The sequence below is a fragment of the Lissotriton helveticus genome, chromosome 1_2, assembly GCF_964261635.1.
Source record: "Lissotriton helveticus chromosome 1_2, aLisHel1.1, whole genome shotgun sequence".
In the NCBI taxonomy this organism is placed as follows: Eukaryota; Metazoa; Chordata; class Amphibia; order Caudata; family Salamandridae; genus Lissotriton; species Lissotriton helveticus.
In genome coordinates, this window is record NC_136058.1 from 4,488,923 (window position 1) to 4,508,199 (window position 19,277).

General features: G+C 45.7%; 1 protein-coding gene across 1 annotated transcript in view; it reads right to left on the reverse strand.

Moving 5' to 3' along the window:
* The window catches only part of STXBP3 (syntaxin binding protein 3), a 191,422-nt gene that overhangs the window by 133,675 nt on the left and 38,470 nt on the right, over nucleotides 1–19,277 (reverse strand). Inside the window, exons 2-4 of the mRNA XM_078668314.1 lie at nucleotides 3,342–3,391; nucleotides 3,165–3,246; nucleotides 287–363 (exon numbers count right to left, since the gene is read on the reverse strand). Of these exons, the coding sequence (XP_078524440.1) occupies nucleotides 287–363; nucleotides 3,165–3,246; nucleotides 3,342–3,391 (209 nt within the window). The remainder of the gene's footprint in view (nucleotides 1–286; nucleotides 364–3,164; nucleotides 3,247–3,341; nucleotides 3,392–19,277) is intronic.

The following is a 19,277-nucleotide window of genomic DNA, read 5'->3' on the forward strand; positions in this document are numbered from 1 at the left end:
ATCATTGTAAAGAAATAGACTAAAGAAATAAATCTTGATATTTGTTACCAAACAAGCACAACTGCAGGGATCTCTATCTGCAATAGGCAGCATGCCCCTTTACCATAAGCCAAATGGATAACCCATCAGATGCGTTCAATAAAACTTTAATAACCAGCCCCACATGTTTTAGAGTTACTGAGAACGATGTTTTGCAGTCCCATTTTATCACACTAGATAATGCATTTCAGGATGCAATGGGCTAAAGCTTATCTACAATAAGTAATATTTCATTATAAATACTTACCTTTTCAGTTGGAGTAATAAAATAAACTGCTTTCAGGTGTGGAACTGGTTCACGCTTTTTATATAAATCTTCCACAACTAAATAAAAAAATAGATTTTCTTTTATCATAGAGTACAGACTCTGGCATTAATGTGCATGATCAATATGTAGAATACCTGACAATAGAAACTAATTCCAATTATTTGGGGAGTCTCAAAGAGCATGGCAAATGACATAGCAACATCATACATTTCAAGAAAGATGACAAACTGTGGTGGAAGGTGGGGTAAATTCACAATGACCCTGCAAGATCACCCTAGTAATAAAGCAGATTGAGAAGCACAGATACACAAAATACAGCCTTATTACAGAATGTGCAATTCCTAGTTTAAGTACAACTTAGGGACCAACCGTAACTCTCATATTTTAAATTACACATTTTTCAATAACCTAACTCCAAATCACCAAATTTTTCACTGACCTAACCTTGATTCATTCTTAGAATGGAATGTTTGAAACTGGAAGGCCAACCGCCTTAGCTGTATGTTCTATTATGAAAGGCCATTTGCGTACAATATATAAACAGAGTGGGCTTTGTGTGGGACTCTTGTTCATGAATGGAAATTTCTTCTGGTCTTTTCACTGCTATGTTCCTGGTTCAATGGCTTTCCTCTCTAGTCTTGGGTTTTCTCCAGCCTTAGTACATAGCTTCTTTAACATTATTTTGATTGGACTAGTGGTATCCTGCAGCTGTTGATATTGGGAACCTATTTTTTCCTTTGTGTTTAGGCAAGCCTCCTCAACAGTACGATGTGCAACATGGCTTACAGGGGAAAAAGCGCACTGCTGCAGTCAATGCTGGCTGCGTCATAGCGTTTTTTTGTTGTTTTTTTTTTAACTTTAAGCTATGTTGAACAGCAGCCCTCGCTGCTTAAAAACAATGACCAAGCCAGCAGATCTTGCACAGGCAAAGCCTACTGGCTTTGCCAATACTTGGTAATAATCTCTGGAGGTGTTGCACTGATGTAGAGTCTATGAATAGGGGAACATCAGTGTACTGTCATCTGTGCTACTGTAGTACACAAACATCTCAAAAATATGTGCCATCAAAAATGCCATGGCTGCCTGTTCGGCCCTCAGTTTTTACCCTTTAAAGCAGAAAATTGTGGCAATGACATGTCAACCACCATAGGGGTTAGATTTGACGCCCTAAGTAGCGAGTTCTAGCTGGCTGTAGTATATGGGTATGAGGGCAAGTATGGTCATGATTAAGCTCTGCTAAATTCTAGAGCACAGTATGACCGAATGGCTTTCTTAGGCACCACCAGCCTCTATAAGCAGTAAAGAATTTCTAATGCCAGGAGCGTGTTTTGGTGGTGCGGGCGAAAGGATTAGTGAAGAACCCATTGTCTTAAGCTGGGGGGGGGGGCATACTTGCTTTTTCACTGAAAGAGAAATAAATGAACTCCTTGTATCTAATGGATTTTAGCAACCATTGAGAGGCAGATCATCAGGCACTCAGCCAACACGGCCAAATATATAGAAGGAGGCAAGGTTGTGGGCAAGCCCTGGGACATGTGCTCTGATTTACTGCGCTTGATCCAGTGTGCTAATGATGAATGGCAACAGACATCCTGTGGCAATCCATCAGAAACTACAGTTATATAATACCCTTGTCAGCTGGGGACATTGGGAGACAGACAGGATGTTGACACTGCTTCCATAAAATCCTCTGGCTTACTGGAGCGGAATGGCATCAGTGTGGGCCATGCCCCTATTGCGGTCTTTAGTACACGCTTCCATACTTCTTCATGGAAACCAGCGCTGGTTAGCAGTAGCGGAAGCAATTCTGCTGTTACTCTGGAAGATGGTGGTAGACCCGAGTCAGGATTTCCTCTGAACCACAGGTTATTACATGATAGTTACATCCTCTGCACTGCAAATGATGTGCCACAGAGAAGATAGGGCCTCACCATCTATGAAATTAAAACAGGTCTCATAAGATAATGGTCAACAGTTTGCCTAGAGAGCATCATGAAATGGAAGTTTCACTGTGGTATATTTGAAGCCAAGTGTAAATCAGATTAAAACTATATAGTTTTAGTGTAAACATTTTTTTAATTTGTGGAATATATCTTTATTTTGATTTGCACAAGGAAGCAAACAACACAATACCACCCCCCCCCTCGCATATGTCGAGGACATGCAGACAAAAAACACATTCATTACTAGCAGCCTACACTTAGCAGCTTAGCTTCTTGGCCGGATCCGGGCAGCAGTGTGTTTTATATTGTTCGTCCCAGGGTAGTAAGTACAGTTGAGGAAAGGTTTTCACTGTTGAGCAGTGACCGCTAAATAAAAAGGATTCCTTGAGGCAGGTGTATTTTTTCATTAGGTCCCAAAACAGTACATATGTTGCTAAACCTTAACACTGTCATGCCGCATTTGTACTTCTCCTGCTTCTGACCAACTGACAGAGGCAAAGTACAGGCTCCACATTAAGATTATTCTCAAGATATGAGAAACCAAACACAAACTGAGCTCCTCTGTAGCTCCAGTATGGTCTCTGCATACAGCAGCAGAAAGAAGGGATCCAACGCTTCTTCAGTATGGGCTGCATGATGTTTCATGCATTTCCAAGGAAGAGCATATTCGCAGTTTACAATAAAACAATCGTCAGTCAAGAATTTGCTAAACTATTTTCCTAAATTCTACTTTTTTTAGTTACCATACTTACAATACATTTAGTACTTTCATTATTATAGAAAACAACCTTGATTTTAGGGCAAGGCAAGGAGGCCAATATTATGCATATCTCTAACTGCCAACTCACAGCAGCAATTACAAAACAATGAAATTGAATTTAGAATAGTAAGACCGATTTGTATATTATATTTACCCGTAATTCCCTCAGTTAAAAGGTCGGACATCTTGCAGCATGATGACAGCAACTTTGTGGTAAATGGGTCCAAAAGCATGATCTAAAAGAAAAGGAGGATTTTCACTGCACATACCTGAAAGTATTTCATCTGTTATCTACCCCATTCACAAATGCGAAAAAAATTGAAGGCTGTACCTTCCATTCTTCTTCTTTTCTGCAATCATCAAGTACCATTTTTTTTATCTCTGCAAAAACAAATAATTACATTTAAACCAGGACTACAATGCAGACTATGTGATTCTATGTATTCATTAGATGACATCTTAGTGTGAGGAAAATGAAAGGCATTTATAACAACCTAATGTACCAGCAGAGGCACAAATGTATATATATAGCTAGTACTTCCAAGACTTCTAACACCATTACAATTGATAACAAGTAAAGAAGGACAAAATGCCCCAGATAAAATGTCCTGTTCCTGTCTTTAAGTTTGTGGACAAACCACGCTTATTCGTGGATTATATACGGTCCACTATAAGTGACTGTGCTTTGTGTTTTTGAAAACATTGTTCACTATATAGTGCTATGTTATGCATATTTGTAAAGTGCACTATCACCTGCGAGGGTATCCTGGTGTTGAGCAGGTGTGAAATGACGAGTAAATACACAAACAAAAGTTGCTCAATTTAACACCTTGGCTGCGGTGCGAATTCTGCTGCGGTGTTGAACATTCCAAACGCGGGCGTGGCTCAGACGGCCCCCGGCTGTCATGCGCACACGCCCACCGTGACTCCGTCATGAGCACGAAGGGGTTAATCCCCATAAACATCATACTGTTGAAAATGGCAATGTATGTGCACATAAGCGGCGTTCATTTGTGTTCACTGTAGCCCTTGTTGTAATCAGAACGGATATCGCGAAACACTGACTGTGTTATCCCGCCAGCATAGACCCATGCACACACGTACACGACAGCCATTTTAGGCACCATGGCCTCTCTGCCCGTTTGTTAAACCCCCGGCACCCCTCCCCGCACGCACTGCTCATGCATCGGCCATAAGACCCTCTCCCTCTGCGTGACCCTGCTCTAGAAGTAACACTCCTGCTTGACCCACACCCCCCCCCATTTCCTCCCAAGAACACCCTTCCCCTCAGCTGACGAGCCCCCCCAGCTGCACTTGGCCTTTCGACCCGGTCCCAAGTCCTAAGACCAAGCCTCGTGGATGTACACCCCCCCCCCCCCTTTTTTCCTGCCCAGCATAACAAAACCGTGATACACCAACCGAAGTGCCCTATCTTATAGCCTGCCCAACCTTTGATCTGATCATCCCCTCCTGCCCTCGTGTCCTGTAGGAATGTCCGGCTGAGAGATCACAATCTCTTGTTACATTCAGGAGGGGAGGATGACATCTGAGCGACTGGTATGGGAATAGGCCTGAAGCTGGGATTCCAAGCATGCTTTTTCCTACTTCAAAGCGTCTTTATTGCAATAAGGAATGTTTGTGCATCATAAACATGTGTATAAAAGACGAAGCCTCAGAGAAACTGGGAGGGGAGCACCTCCTGAAGACACCATGCGAGTGTCCGAAATGACAGGCTCTCCTCATGAGAAATAAAACTCTGTTCTTGTTTTCCTGCTTCCAGCGCCCGTCTCTTTATTTGGTAATTGTTCAAGATGGGAACTAAGAGGCGTCCTGCGCCAGCAGCCTGGGCATCAGGTGCGTTATGGGCTGACTTTTCCACAATAATGCTGCTTGGGAAACATTTGAAAAAACTGTGTTTTGGAACATACTTGATAATGATAACCCACATGTGTCATGCACTTAAATTGATCATTAAATAATCAACAGACCAGGACATATTTTCGGTGCAAGACAACCCCCTATCTGCTGTAACATGGCTCTTTTACATATTATACGTCGGCTACTTCACCTTCTTGGTGTGCCAGAATCACCTCAATTCATTTTGGATTTGGGACTTTTTGAAACATTAAGATCCAGCCGAAACCACAGAGGCCAGTGAACCCATCAGTGCTCACATCCCGCTTGTTTTGAAGTTGATTCATACTGAAAAATTTGCAAAATAGGCCTATAAAGATTGAATATGACTAATGAGTGCCCATCACTGGTGTCTCCTTCCTTCCTGAAAGATAAACTCCTTGTTCATTATGACATCTCACAGGTTGTGGCTTTGAGGTAGAGCTCAGAGTGTGTGTGTGTGTAAACTAATCATTCGGATCCGGGGGACAGTGTCCCGGTGCTGAATGTAAGTATCACCTTTGGCAAATAGTATATCCTTTCTCAAAGTAATCAGAGCACACATCTCCCAATGTCTGAAAAGGTTTTTCAGAAAGCTTCCTCTGTTCCTCTGTTCAGGGTACTTTCCAACTTCCTCCTCTCTCTAAAGAAAACAGTGGAATAGACACCGAGCTTCTGAATCTTACACACTTGATATGAATTTTTTTTTAAAAAGATATTACACAGACATGATCTGCTTGGATATATATATATATATATTTTAATAGAAGTGCCTGAGTGGTATTGGGTTATTAAAGTAAGACACAGGAGATTAAAAGTCTAGATTACGATAGGCATTTCATTTACAAACACAAAAAACACTAAAGGAGAATTGTGATCATGAGGCAGGTTTGCACTTAGTACTTTGTACAGCGAACACTGATTGAAAAGATATACCACCCTGCAAGGGGGTTTCAACACGCCTAGAAAAGTCAGGCTGCTCAACTCATGAATAACGGGGCCATAAGGGTAAATTAAGTGCTGGACATCACACACATTGGTTATGGCACCATTGTGAGCAGAACATTAGCCTAAAGGGTTTGTGGCAGGGCTTTTAGGGCACAGGGAGCTGGACATGTTAAAAGATGGAAAGCAAGATTGTGTCAGCTGAGATACAGTTCCCGATTGCCATGTCAAGATCACCTTTCAGGTCACATCAATGGTGGGCTGGTGCGTTTCGGTCAAGTAGAATCAAGTTTAAAATTATGTATGTGGTCACATTTTGCCCATCAATTATTTGTTTTGCATTAGTTGTCTGCTTCTGCTTTGTTTACCTGAAACTCCCAGTCAACCCATGAGCAAGATCTGAATTTACATCTACAGCTGATCTCTAAATAGACTACCTCATGTATAGACAATTCATCATCTTAAAATGCAGTCATCCCATGAAGGCAAAAGTTGAATTTGAAATGGTTCACTTCACAAATAGCAGATTCTGAGAAGATAAAGCCACCCGAAAGAGCTTGCTGTTGACACTGTACGTCAAGTGACCAGACCAAACTGCAGAGGTTCGGTAGATTATATCTATATAAAATTGTGAGCTTCCCCATCATTAATCTAGGCTGCTTCTAAAATCTTCACCTCAGAGAAAGAGGTTTTCAATTTGAAGAAGTTTCACAATCCTGTTTCAAAGTGTCCCGTTATCATAACATCTCAATACCCTTCATGAGCGTGGTGCTCAATACTTATTTTTTTTTAAAGTGATAAAACTCGAAGAAAGTGTAGAAAATACAGTGCCAAGCGTATCCTACCAGCAATCACTAATGACCGGCACCAAAGTACGAGAGTCCTTGACCAAACCAGAATTAACTGAATTCCAACATCTGTCTAAACAGGATTTACTGAACTGGCCATTAAGTGCAATAGAGGTGTCTCCCAAGACACAGTCTTTGTTTGTGCAGTAGGCAAACATTTGTAACACAACCCTCATTATCTAAAACACCAGTGAAATCTTGTTAACAAATCTCTTGTTGACAGTTCAGCGCCCACTGCTCCTAAAACTGCGACAACAGGTTTCGTCAAAAAAGAAAATATCAATGTTCCTTCATGTATTCTCCTGTTTCAGGTTTCTTCCTGCAAATATTGATAAACTTTCTGTATAAGTTTTAGATTCTTTTGCTATAAGTTTTCAAGATTTCTATGAATACCTTATTGCTCGGATTTATCGTAAAGCTGTGTCGAATTCTTTTTTGCATAACTGTTTTCATTTTATTGGGGTTTTAGAAAAATATGAATAAAACGTGCATAAAAATCTGGCTCATCATTTCGAGTTGGTCTGTTATTACTGAGTTTCAAACTTGCCTTGCCCATCCAAACTATTGGAGCAGCCATTGATAATCTGATTCAGCCAGAAATGGAGCCTAATGAACTATGTCCCACATGTTTTCCACCACTGCAGAAAACTAAACCTGTTAATCGTAACAGTATGAGATCAAATGGAGATTATCGTGATATTAGAGGATTAATACTGGGTATTCAACAAGGTCAGTCACCCTAGTAGTACAGTCCCTCTTCCTCATCTTACAGACACACTGTGAAGAGAGATTTAATCCATGAGAGACCTGTTTTAGGTCGAGGACCGGAAATGCTGGCTTGCCAGCTTCCGGCTGGAGATTTAATTATTTTGAGTACGGGGCTTGAACCCGCCTCTGTACTCCACCTCTCCTCCATTGGCTGGCTTCCTAAACGGAGGCCAGCCATTGGAGGAGAAGGGAGTCACTAGAAACAAGCCCCGTCTCTTTCGGTTCGGGGGCGTGTTTTTGGCGTTCTTTCGCCCTGTGACGTCAGCCGTCACTCAGAACGCCTAAACACGCCCCCGAATCCGAAATTGTTCGGGTGTTTGCGGACGCCATTTTTTTTTTCTACACTGATTTCCAAGTAAAATAAAATGCCTCCTGCGGGTCCGATCTTGAACGTTTGGCTCTTGAAGGGTTTTTGTGACTCTACTCTGCTCCGGCCTCCGGTAGATTCCAAGGCGCTGGCTGTCCCTCCAGGTATGGACGCCGCTTCTCGCCTGTTTCAGGTGGACGGGGGCAGAGGAGGTTTGTGCAAACGCGGCTCCGGTAGATTACAAGACCGTGGCGGCTCCCGTCAGGTACGGGCGCCGCATCTCACCTGTTTCAGCCGCGAAGGGTGGTGCAAGATGTGAATGGAATTTGCCTCCCTCTCGGTGTTTGCATCAGACACGAAACCCAGCACAAGGAAGTGAGTTCCCTGCCTCGTCAGTAAATAGTATTTCCCCGAACAGCTGCACACGTATTGGGAAAACGCCCATGGTTCCAAGACTGTTTTCCGGTGACTTTCTCGAAAGTTAAGGGCTTCTCACACCACGCCACTTAGCCGTCCTTGGTATGACATTCAGCCGGTATGTTGTTCACACTGCTCTCTCGAAGGACCAAATTGAAGAACCTGTTTCGGTGGTGTGACGGGATGTTTTCACGTAAATCACGCGACTATTTACATGCAGTCATACATTTTTTTCCTAAATTGTGTTTATTGAAATGTATTACCTTTTTGAGTTTCTTACAGTTTCAATATGGGCTTAGTTGCAGTTGAGGCGGCAGGCGCAGTGCACGGGGTGTACAGTCCTGAGGGCACCCTGATAATTGCTGTATTTTGCTACCTCAGCTACAATCAATGGGGCCATTTTCCTTGCTGGCATCAGGGGCACTGGCATCCTTGCTACTCTGCTGTACAAAGTAGCCAGAGTGATCCAAGTGTGGTGAGGCTCGGACTTTAAATAAACGTATAGAGGTTTCCCTCTTACTTTCCAGTGGCATTCAGGCTTTGGTGAGGGCGCAGGGCCTTATTTAAGGCTGAGGTGGAGTCTGGTATGAGTGGGTAGGGTGCTTAGTCCCCGCTTGAACTCCACGGGGGAGGGGAGGTGGCATTTCGGTGAAGAGTTTCGAATGACGCAAAGTCTGTGCATCATGAGGTAGAACAGGGTGTGAGGGCAAGTGAATGCTGTGGAGAGATCGGGAAGAACGGTGATTGTTGGAGCAGAGATGACCAGTGAATGAGTGATTTTTTTTTATTGTTTAGTTAATTAAAACCAAAACAACATTCCAAGATGGCCAAGTTAGAGTGAGGACCATTTTTGAAGAGTTGGTGAAGGACTTCTGCAGTGGGCTGAGTAGGTTGAAAATAGGTAAGGTGGCAGGTGCGCTTCAGGCTTTTGGAAAAGAGTAGCTGATACCTGGTGGAAACTAGGGGGACTTTTTAAAAAATATGCTTTGTTTTTTAGTAAAGGAATGCCATCTGCAACTCTGAAGCGTTAACTGGATGGGCGTATTTAGAGGGATGGTACACTTATCATACGCTAGCAGTGAGTCTAGTGGTTTTATTTGGGGTATAAGATGGAGCGCAGAGACACCCATGCTGACTTGAGCATGGAGATCCTTTTCAAAGAGGTTGCAGTGGAGGAGTTGAGCTGGGAAAGAGATTCCATTACAAATTGGAATTGAAGCGTTGCGTTGTAACCAGCAACAAAAGAAGGTATAAACTGTAATTGAGCAGCACACACCCTCTCCTTCCTCCGTTCTAGTGGGGAGCGGTACATGTTCATAAACCTCTTTTGAAGAGTAGTCTGTACGTTTTTGACTCAGTTGGTTTACACTGTTGCGCACCTGATTGTTGGTCTCATGTGGTTACAGTGTTTTGGTTGTTTAATTATGATAAATAACACTTCCCCATGTTCACCAATAACAGCAACCCCAAGAACCAGCAATATGGGTCGTCGATTTAAGCAATGGCAAACCTATCCTGTACCTACCATACTAAGCTGTTGCAGTGCCAAAAGCCTCACGTGGCGCTCTGCTTGGGTGGCGAGTGCCTTTATTCTTTTACCCAGTTTTAGATTTTCAATGGATTGTCTGTTAGACCTTTACACCCCTTAGTGGAGCAGTGAGTGCCCAGTGCAATTCAGGCTCTGGTACCCTTCAGGACTTATGTGCTTAAAGTCCATTGGTTGTGATGGTCCTTTTCTAGATGTGGAGGGTCAGAGCAAAAACATACTCAGCTTTCCTGTCTTAGAAGCCAGCAGTCACAAGCATCTTTGCGATGGTAATCATAGTGGTGGCTGATGCCAAGTCATGCTGACACTGCTGGTTACTCTAGCTTTTTGCACAGTCGTGAACTCCCTCCCCCTACCATTTCATGGGTTTGCTTCTGACCCAGACGGCTCGTACCACTGTTTAACATTGCAGAAGGTGTACGTGTCGCACGCGAGATGCTTGAGATTTGGCAGGGCCTTTTGCCGTGATCGTACGGAGCGTACAGGAGCGCTACAGAGGGCCCAGACCTGCAACGAACAGTGTATTAAGCATAACAACAGTGCCTGAAGTACAAGTGAAGTGGTTTTAGGGGCATTCAACCTGTTGAAAGACTGAACATTGTGGCATCATCTTTTTAAGTAACTTAAACCATTCTGAGGTACTGGGAAAACATTGGTGTGTGTGTGGCTCTGGGTGTGTGTGTGGCGAAATGCGTGGGACTTGGTAGGACCGTTGCCGATAGCCGTACAGAGGCGCTCCAGAGGGCTGTGCTTGCTCCCCTGGCTGTGCTTGCTCCCATGCCCCCTGGCTGTGCTTGCTTCCCTGCCCCCTGGCTGTGCTTGCTTCCCTGCCCCCTGGCTCTGCTTGCTTCCCTGCCCCCTGGCTCTGCTTGCTTCCCTGCCCCCTGGCTCTGCTTGCTTCCCTGCCCCCTGGCTGTGCTTGCTTCCCTGCCCCCTGGCTGTGCTTGCTTCCCTGCCCCCTGGCTGTGCTTGCTTCCCTGCACCCTCGCTATGCTTGCTCCCCTGCCCCCTCGCTGTGCTTGCTCTCTTGTGTGTGTATGTGACTCTGGGTGTGTGTATGTGGCTCTGGGTGTGTGTATGTGGCTCTGGGTGTGTGTGTGTGTGGCTCTGGGTGTGTATGGCTCTGGGTGGGTGTGTGGCTCTGGGTGGGTGTGTGGCTCTGGGTGTGTGTGTGTGTGTGGCTCTGGGTGTGTGTGTGTGGCTCTGGGTGTGTGTGTGTGTGTGGCTCTGGGTGTGGGTGTGTGTGGCTCTGGGTGTGTGTGTGTGGCTCTGGGTGTGTGTGGCTCTGGGTGTGTGTGTGTGGCTCTGGGTGTGTGGCTCTGGGTGTGTGTGTGGCTCTAGGTGTGTGTGCGTGTGTGGCACTGGGTGTGTGTGTGGCTCTGGGTGTGTATGTGGCTCTGGGTGTGTGTGTGTGTGTGTGGCTCTGGGTGTGTGTGTGTGTGTGTGGCTCTGGGTGTGTGTGTGTGTGGCTCTGGGTGTGTGGGTGTGTGTGTGTGTGGCTCTGGGTGTGTGTGTGTGTGTGTGGCTCTGGGTGTGTGTGGCTGTGTGTGTGTGTGGCTCTGGGTGTGTGTGTGTGTGTGTGGCTTTGGGTGTGTGTGTGTGGCTCTGTGTGTGTGTGTGTGTGGCTCTGGGTGTGTGTGTGTGTGTGGCTCTGGGTGTGTGTGTGTGTGTGGCTCTGGGTGTGTGGCTCTGGGTGTGTGTGTGTGTGGCTCTGTGTGTGTGTGGCTCTGGGTGGGTGTGTGTGTGTGTGTGTGTGTGTGGCTCTGGGTGTGTGTGTGTGTGTGGCTCTGGGTGGGTGTGTGTGGGTGTGTGTGGGGCTGTATGTGTGTGGGTGGCTCTGTATGTGTGTGGGTGGCTCTGTGCGTGTGGCTCGGTGTGGGTGTAAATGCAATAGGTCATGCATTTGCGAGCTATTAAGCTATTGGCATTGCAAATGACAATGCCATTTATTTAACGATTAAGCTATTGGCAATGTAAATGACAATGCCATTTCTTTATGATTTAAAAAAAAAAAATGTCATGAGCAATGCCAATAGCTCTACCTTTAATAATGCCGAGACTATTGCATTGTAAATGTTTGTTTAACTAAATGGTTGGTTTTGGACAACAGAAAATCCACATCTACAATCCCAAACGTTTTCTATTTCTTTCAGGGCTCCCTGGAGTTTTACTTTATTTTTCATCTTGATAATATTTATATTAAGCCTTTTACCATGCCAGTTCATTAACACAGGTTATGCTTTTACAAATATAGCCACCTCAGACAAAAAATTCATTTATTCCTTGCGGAAATGAATACATGGAATTGTAACAATCTCACATCTTGGTGGGAGGAGACCATCCACCACCAATTGCTTTGCACAGTTCCACCTGACTTGAAGCTCCAAGACCAAGCTTATGACTCTATATTAGCTTTTAAGCAAGGTATCTGAACAGTGACAAAGAAATGCCTTTATGCTTGGAAAACTATGTTAAGCATCTCCTTTTTCTGTCAGTTCCTTAAAGTGCAAGCCCCCTATGACACTTGTGTTCTTTCGTTTAGCTTATGCCAACAACATGTATAAGCGGTACAAAAGGGGGTGTTGATGGATGGAGCATCTGAACCAATCAAACACTCACACCCAGTCAAAAGATCTGGGTTTAATCCATCACCGTTCTTTAGCCCACTCTGCCACCCCAGTTCAGACATGGCCATATGCAAATCAGTCTGACCCTGTGCCTCATGGGAACAGTCCAGCCCGAACTGCCAAGCCATGCCTTCCCTGGACCGGAAACAAGCTTCCGAGGACCGGTTTCTGGCATTGCAGCCGTCTTCAGCCCGGCTTGCTTGAATCCAGTGGCAAAGTGAGCAAGGGACTCACGTCTGAGCATACCCTGCCACACTTATGGCGGCCAAAGCGGTACAAAAGGGGGTGGTGATGGGCTAAAGAACGGTGATGGATCAAACCCAGATCTTTTGACTGGGTGTGAGTGTTTGATTGGTTCAGATGCTCCACCCCCTTTTGTACCGCTTTGGCCGCCATAAGTGTGGCAGGGTATGCTCAGACGTGAGTCCCTTGCTCACTTTACCACTGGATTCAAGCAAGCCAGGGTGAAGACGGCTGTAATGCCAGAAACCGGTCCTCGGAAGCTTGTTTCCGGTCCAGGGAAGGCATGGCTTGGCAGTTCGGGCTGGACTGTTCCCATGAGGCACAGGGTCAGACTGATTTGCATATAGCCATGTCTGAAGTGGGGTGGCAGAGTGGGCTAAAGAACGGTAGTGGATCAAACCCAGATCTTTTGACTGGGTGTGAGTGTTTGATTGGTTCAGATGCTCCGTCCATCACCACCCCCTTTTGTACCGCTTTGGCCGCCATAAGTGTGGCAGGGTATGCTCAGACGTGGGTCCCTTGCTCACTTTGCCACTGGATTCAAGCAAACCGGGCTGAAGACTGCTGTAATGCCAGAAACCGGTCCTCTGAAGCTTGTTTCCGGTCCAGGGAAGGCATGGCTTGGCAGTTCGGGCTGGACTGTTCCCATGAGGCACAGGGTCAGACTGATTTGCATATAGCCATGTCTGAACTGGGGTGGCAGAGTGGGCTAAAGAACGGTGATGGATCAAACCCAGATCTTTTGACTGGGTGTGAGTGTTTGATTGGTTCAGATGCTCCGTCCATCACCACCCCCTTTTGTACAACAACATGTATAAGGACCTCCCCATGTATGGAGAGCCCAGAACACTGCTGCCAGATTACTGTTCTCTCTTAAATTGGGCACCTGCATTACCATTGTACTGTGGCATCTGCTCTGGCTGTCAGTGGTTACCCATGTGGACTTCAAGACCATCTGATAGGCTTACTGTGCTGTTTACAATCGTGGGTCTTCTTTGCTGATTAACAAGGTACAGCACTAACTTCCGACAAGGTCCGTTTGATCATGTGTGGCCCTTCTACTGTTCAAGTCACATTTCAAGTCGAAGAAATGGGAGGAAGGTCACCATCTGCCCTCGCTTTTAAGACCCTAGATCTTACTCCTTTTGTGCCTCAGATCTATAGACCAATAAAAAGAAATTCATAAATAGGAAATGGCCTGATTATAAGTTCCACCTTGGTAACTGGAAAACTAATGCAAGAAGACCATTACATTAATGACAATGACCTCTTTAGAACCAAGCAACAGAATTACAGTACCCTTTGGCAACGGAATAGTTGCAGAAAATTAAATATTTGTATACACTCTCTCTTTGCCGACTTAGGAGATTCAACACGGTTGTGCTCCACATACACAACTTCAGAATCAGGCATATTTTAGCACTTTTTCTGGTTGGGGATCTACTTGTAATTTCCAAGAATTATATGGGGAGTTGTTAATACCATGTGTCACTCTGCATGTTCGAAATTGATAGTGAATGGTTACTGTTGGCTACAAATGTAGAAAACAGCAACAGTTAACAGAGCAGAGCACCCATAAGGATGGCCATGTCAACAGGGAATAAACTAATAATCTTCACACAAATACCAAAACCCCAATTTTCCCTAAATATCTAAAACAGAAAATACTGATCTCTGTCCGCAGATATAGAAAAGGATATCCCTTTCACATAACATGTATTTGTGAAGCGCATGTTCACCCGCTGGTACTGAATAACAGATTCATATTGTTATCCAACTCAACGGCACTCATTTTATCGACCTCAGAAGGATAATAGGCTGAGTGGAGTCAACGGGATTTGAACCTGTGACCATGAGGACAAACACAGGCCCCTATAGTGGACCCAATAACCCGCAAAGCCACCAAACCCTTTGATAGAAAACACACCAGACAGATCATACATGCTGTACACTACCAAAAAGATGGGGTGGTCAGATCTATCTGTGTAAGATTTCACCTGCAATTCAAGAGGAGTCTCAATCTGGGGCATCGCCATTTACCCTAGAATCAATACAAGATGCCATAGGCAGACTTGTGGTGGGGCTCTTACCCCAGGCTAAGATAGAATGCTCAACATCCAAGGTTCTAATGGATAAAAATGGAATTGTATTAAAAGGTGATCTGTTTAGTATGCATTTTAAATTCAGTGCCAATGTTTATGGGTTAGACAGTGAGTATGAATTATTTATTGTAAAGGTTATACAACCAACATTACAAATGTTTAAAAACAAAAACAGCCAGAGAAATTACAAAACAGTCTCTTCCGCGGGTGCGGGTCAAAAATACAAAAAATAAGACCAAGCTAATTGTGCTTAAGATAGCGCTAGCTTCTTACCCGCACTTAAAGGAGTTTTCACCCTGCAGTTGCAGGAATTAGGGCAGCCAGGGACTGTTACCGGGGACTCTTGCGGACGCCATCTTGGAGAGGGCAGCTGGGGCAGCCGATTGACGGGCGCCATCTCTGAGTGGGGAATAGTTTCCTCCCCTCACACTCCTCCCACGTATAGGGTTATATAAGATGGGCAGACGGTCAGAGCGCAGCAGTGACGCGCAGCGGGTGCGCGCCGGAGGTGCGCCAGAGGTAAGCCCGTTTGCGCCCGTTCGCGTCTCGGGCGCGTCCGGCGTGTCCTCTATGGATACACTAGGCGATTCGGATCCACTGTTACAGCTTCGGGACCCCGCTAGAGGCCGCCCCATGACTCGCCCTTCCGCCGTCCCTCTTATCTGTGGCCTACTTAATGTCCGCTCGCTTGTGAAACATCATGCAGAAATTGCATTACTGATAGACTCCTTACATCTGGATGTCCTTTTTGTAACAGAGACTTGGACTAATACGAACTGTGAAGTAGAGTTGGGGTGGGCCTGCCCGTCGGGGTACCTTATTAAACATTCACCTAGAACAACTGGCAGAGGTGGTGGATTAGGATATATCTTTAGAGATTCCATAGCGCTCACACAGTTGGAGATGAAGGAGGTATCAGGGTTTGAGCTTATGGGTTTTTCCATCGTGGCCCAAGGCGGTACCTTGTTGGCGGGTCTTCTATGTTATAGACCTCCCTCCCCATCCTCCACGGATGTTCAGCCTCTGATTGACCTGATCTATGACCTCTCAAACTCCCACTCTAGATTACTGGTGTTAGGTGACTTTAACCTCTGGCCTTCTGGCCCTCAAGATATGGCGTATAGAGAGCTATGCCAAGCTTGTAACAATGTACAACTTACACAGTTGGATGAGGCACCTACCCATACCAGAGGACACATTCTAGACCTGGTATTTGCTAACAGTGATCTTGTCACTGTGGGGGAAGTCATGGCTCAATGCTGGACCGACCACTCATTGGTCCCGCTATCTGTCCTCTTGCCTGGTACGCGGAAGATGGGGGGCCCTGGTGCTGCTAGGACCGGCAGGCGGTGGTCTCGTCTTTTGAAATCTTCTACTAGACCTACCTTGCTGTCCAAACCCTTCGTGGCAGAGGACAATGTGGGTAAAAGCTATCAGACTTTCTGTCAGCAGATCGGAACATCCCCGGATAAATTGATCCCCCTAAGGAAAGTAGGGGACAGACCTAGAAGAACCAATGCTTGGTTTACGGAGGCTCTGGGCCAGCAAAAGCTTCGCTGTAAACAGGCGGAACGACTCTGGAGAGGAGAATATAGGGAAGCAGACAAGGTGGCATATAAAGCGACCTTGCAGGAATACAAGACCAAGTTGAGGAAAGCCAAGGCTCAGTTTCTGGCGGACACTTTGACCAAGGCCGCTAATAAAGCGCAGGCACTGTTCAAACTGGTAAACAACTTAGCCCACCCGCCTTGTGCTGCCTCGACTGTCTCCATCTCCCAGGACCTATGTGATTCTGTGGCTGACGCATTTGAGGAAAAAATTAGGAAAATTCTGAGTGGACTTCAGAGTTCGGCTCAGTTAACAGCCTCCTTGCCCCCCCCCGATAGAACCATCCGTCACGGTGGGTCAGCTGTCTTGTTTTCCGTGCCCCTCCTTGGAAGACTTTTGCCTTCTTGCAAATAGTGTGTCCTCAGGATCACCACTTGATCCTATGCCCCATAAGATCTGGAAGGCGTTCCAAAGCGAGCTGTTTCCGCCGCTCCACACCATCTGCTGTCAGTCACTAAGTACAGCAGTGGTCCCAGAAGACTGGAAAATGGCAATCATTACACCATTGCTGAAGAAGGCTTCTCTGGACCCCTCAAATCCGGCCAACTATAGACCCATCTCGCTCTTGCCTTTTATAGTAAAGGTTGTAGAGAAGTGGGTCACAAGAACCCTATCCAGTTTTCTGGAAAATAACTCTCGCCTGGATGTATCACAGTTCGGCTTTAGGCCGGCTCACGGCACGGAGACTGCATTGGTCGCCGTGTTGGACGATCTAAGGGCGCGAGTCGACATGGGCAAATCAGCATTCTTAGTGCTGCTCGACATGTCGGCCGCGTTCGACACGGTGGACCATGCAGTATTGCTGAGCCGTCTACAGACGACAGGAGTCACTGGCCTGGCCTTGAGCTGGATTACATCCTATCTTAGTGACAGACAGCAGGCAGTGGCTTTACCGCCTTATCAATCAGCCACTCATCGTGTGGAACAAGGCGTCCCGCAGGGATCGGCGATCAGCCCTATTTTATTCAACCTGTACCTCCAGCCTCTGGTCGCCTTGATAAAGTCATTCGGCATATCGGTCATCAACTATGCCGATGACACCCAGTTGATTTTTTCATTCGAGGGCGCCATGGCAGTATCAGTGGACACATTTCATCGCTGTATGTCGGCTACAGCCGAGTGGCTGGGTGCGAACTCGCTACAATTTAACAGCTTAAAAACGGAAGTGGTCCACTGCTCTTTAGATCGTACACCGCGCCCGCTCCCGGACGATTTTTGGCCTGCATCTATTCCTGGCACGGTAGAGGCAGCAAAGCCGGTCCGGAATCTGGGAGTTCTGTTTGAATCCAACCTGCAGCTTGATGCGTCAGTAAACAGAACCGTAGCGACTTGTATGGGCCTACTTCGGGCCTTACGCAAGATTTTACCTCTTCTCCCTGAAAATGCTAGAACGGAAGTAGTGCGCAGTTCTATCCTTAGCCGGTTAGATTACTGCAATGCACTACTTCTGGGGGCTCCTAAACTTTTAATTTTAAAACTGCAGAGGATACAAAATATGGCGGCTAAGCTGGCCCTAACGCGTCCTCGATCTGCCTCTTCCACTGGAGCACTGGCTGACCTTCACTGGCTACCTGTCCAGCAGAGAATACTGTTCAAGGCAGCTTGTCTTGTTTTTAGGGCCCTGCATGGACAGGGGCCAATACCGATCCAAAAACTTTTTTCTTGGTACTGCGCCACTAGACCATTAAGATCTTCCTCTGCGTTCTTAGTGACGGTTCCAAGGATAAATAGAGTGAGGATGGGCGGCCGGGCGTTCGGCTTCACGGCCGCTACACTTTGGAACTCACTCCCGTTGACACTGAGGAGCAGACAGGATCTCCCCTCTTTTAAAAAGGACCTGAAAACATTCTTGTTCCCAAGGAAAATGTAATGACAGATCGGTTGTAAACACGGACGCAGTCTCAGCGCCAGGATACCCTTTGGGTGGCAGTCGCGCTTAACAAGTACATAAATACAAATACATACAAGTTATACGCAAAATCACACTTCAGTAATGGGCCCATTACCCCCTGGCACCACATTGAGAAGTCATAAGGCAAGGTCAAGTGTTCATCTGTGCTTTTGACTCTGTTCTAGTCGAACCTTCCAAGGAATACAGGCCATGAAATGAAGCATTCTGGTGTCCACCAGATCTTAGTTATGTGGCACCGGAGACCGGAAGTTCCATTACCACAAAGGAGTCCCCAGGTCAGCTTGACTTAGAATTCAACTATCAGCTAAAGATTTGCCTTGGAATTGCAACCTTTTGTCTTCATCAGCAGGTCAGTTTCTGAGAATATAAATATTTTTCTATCAAATACCACTTTCATTTTGGGCAAACAAACTCGATTTTCCAGAAGAAAAGCTTTCTGAAAAAACTATTTTCGTCTTCAAAATATCAGTTTTCGTGTTTAGGAAATGCACTGCCTCAGATATCAGCTTATCATTTTGATTGAGTAATAACATGTACAAATGCCTCGCACGGACAGATTCAGTTCAAATACCCAGGTTGCGCAATCACTGGATGTGGCTGCTCACCAGAACACCAAATATTACTGCAATATGCCAACTATTAATGCACAGCCAGCACTGTGCCAAGGCCAGACACATATGGTCAAGATGCCCACCACATATCAGTCATGGCCGTTATTATGCGTGGGGCTGCCATAATTATTTTAGGAAAAGCTAAAAATAAACCATTCGTGCTCTTAATGCAAGTCAGTTCTGGTTACCACAATGCTACAAGTAATCCAAGAATGCCCAAAGGAGTCAAGGAAGACAACTGGCACTGTTATGCCATGAACCGATACCACTGCGGAAGATATGAACTCTTTATATTAGTAGGCAGCATATAATTCTGGGGGTTCCAGACACAAAGCACAGTTTATGGGGAACAACACTGTTTTCTGGAGTGGCACAATGTTACAGATGCGGATAAAGGTGTACACATGCATAAACACCCGCAGATTAATGCACATGAGGCT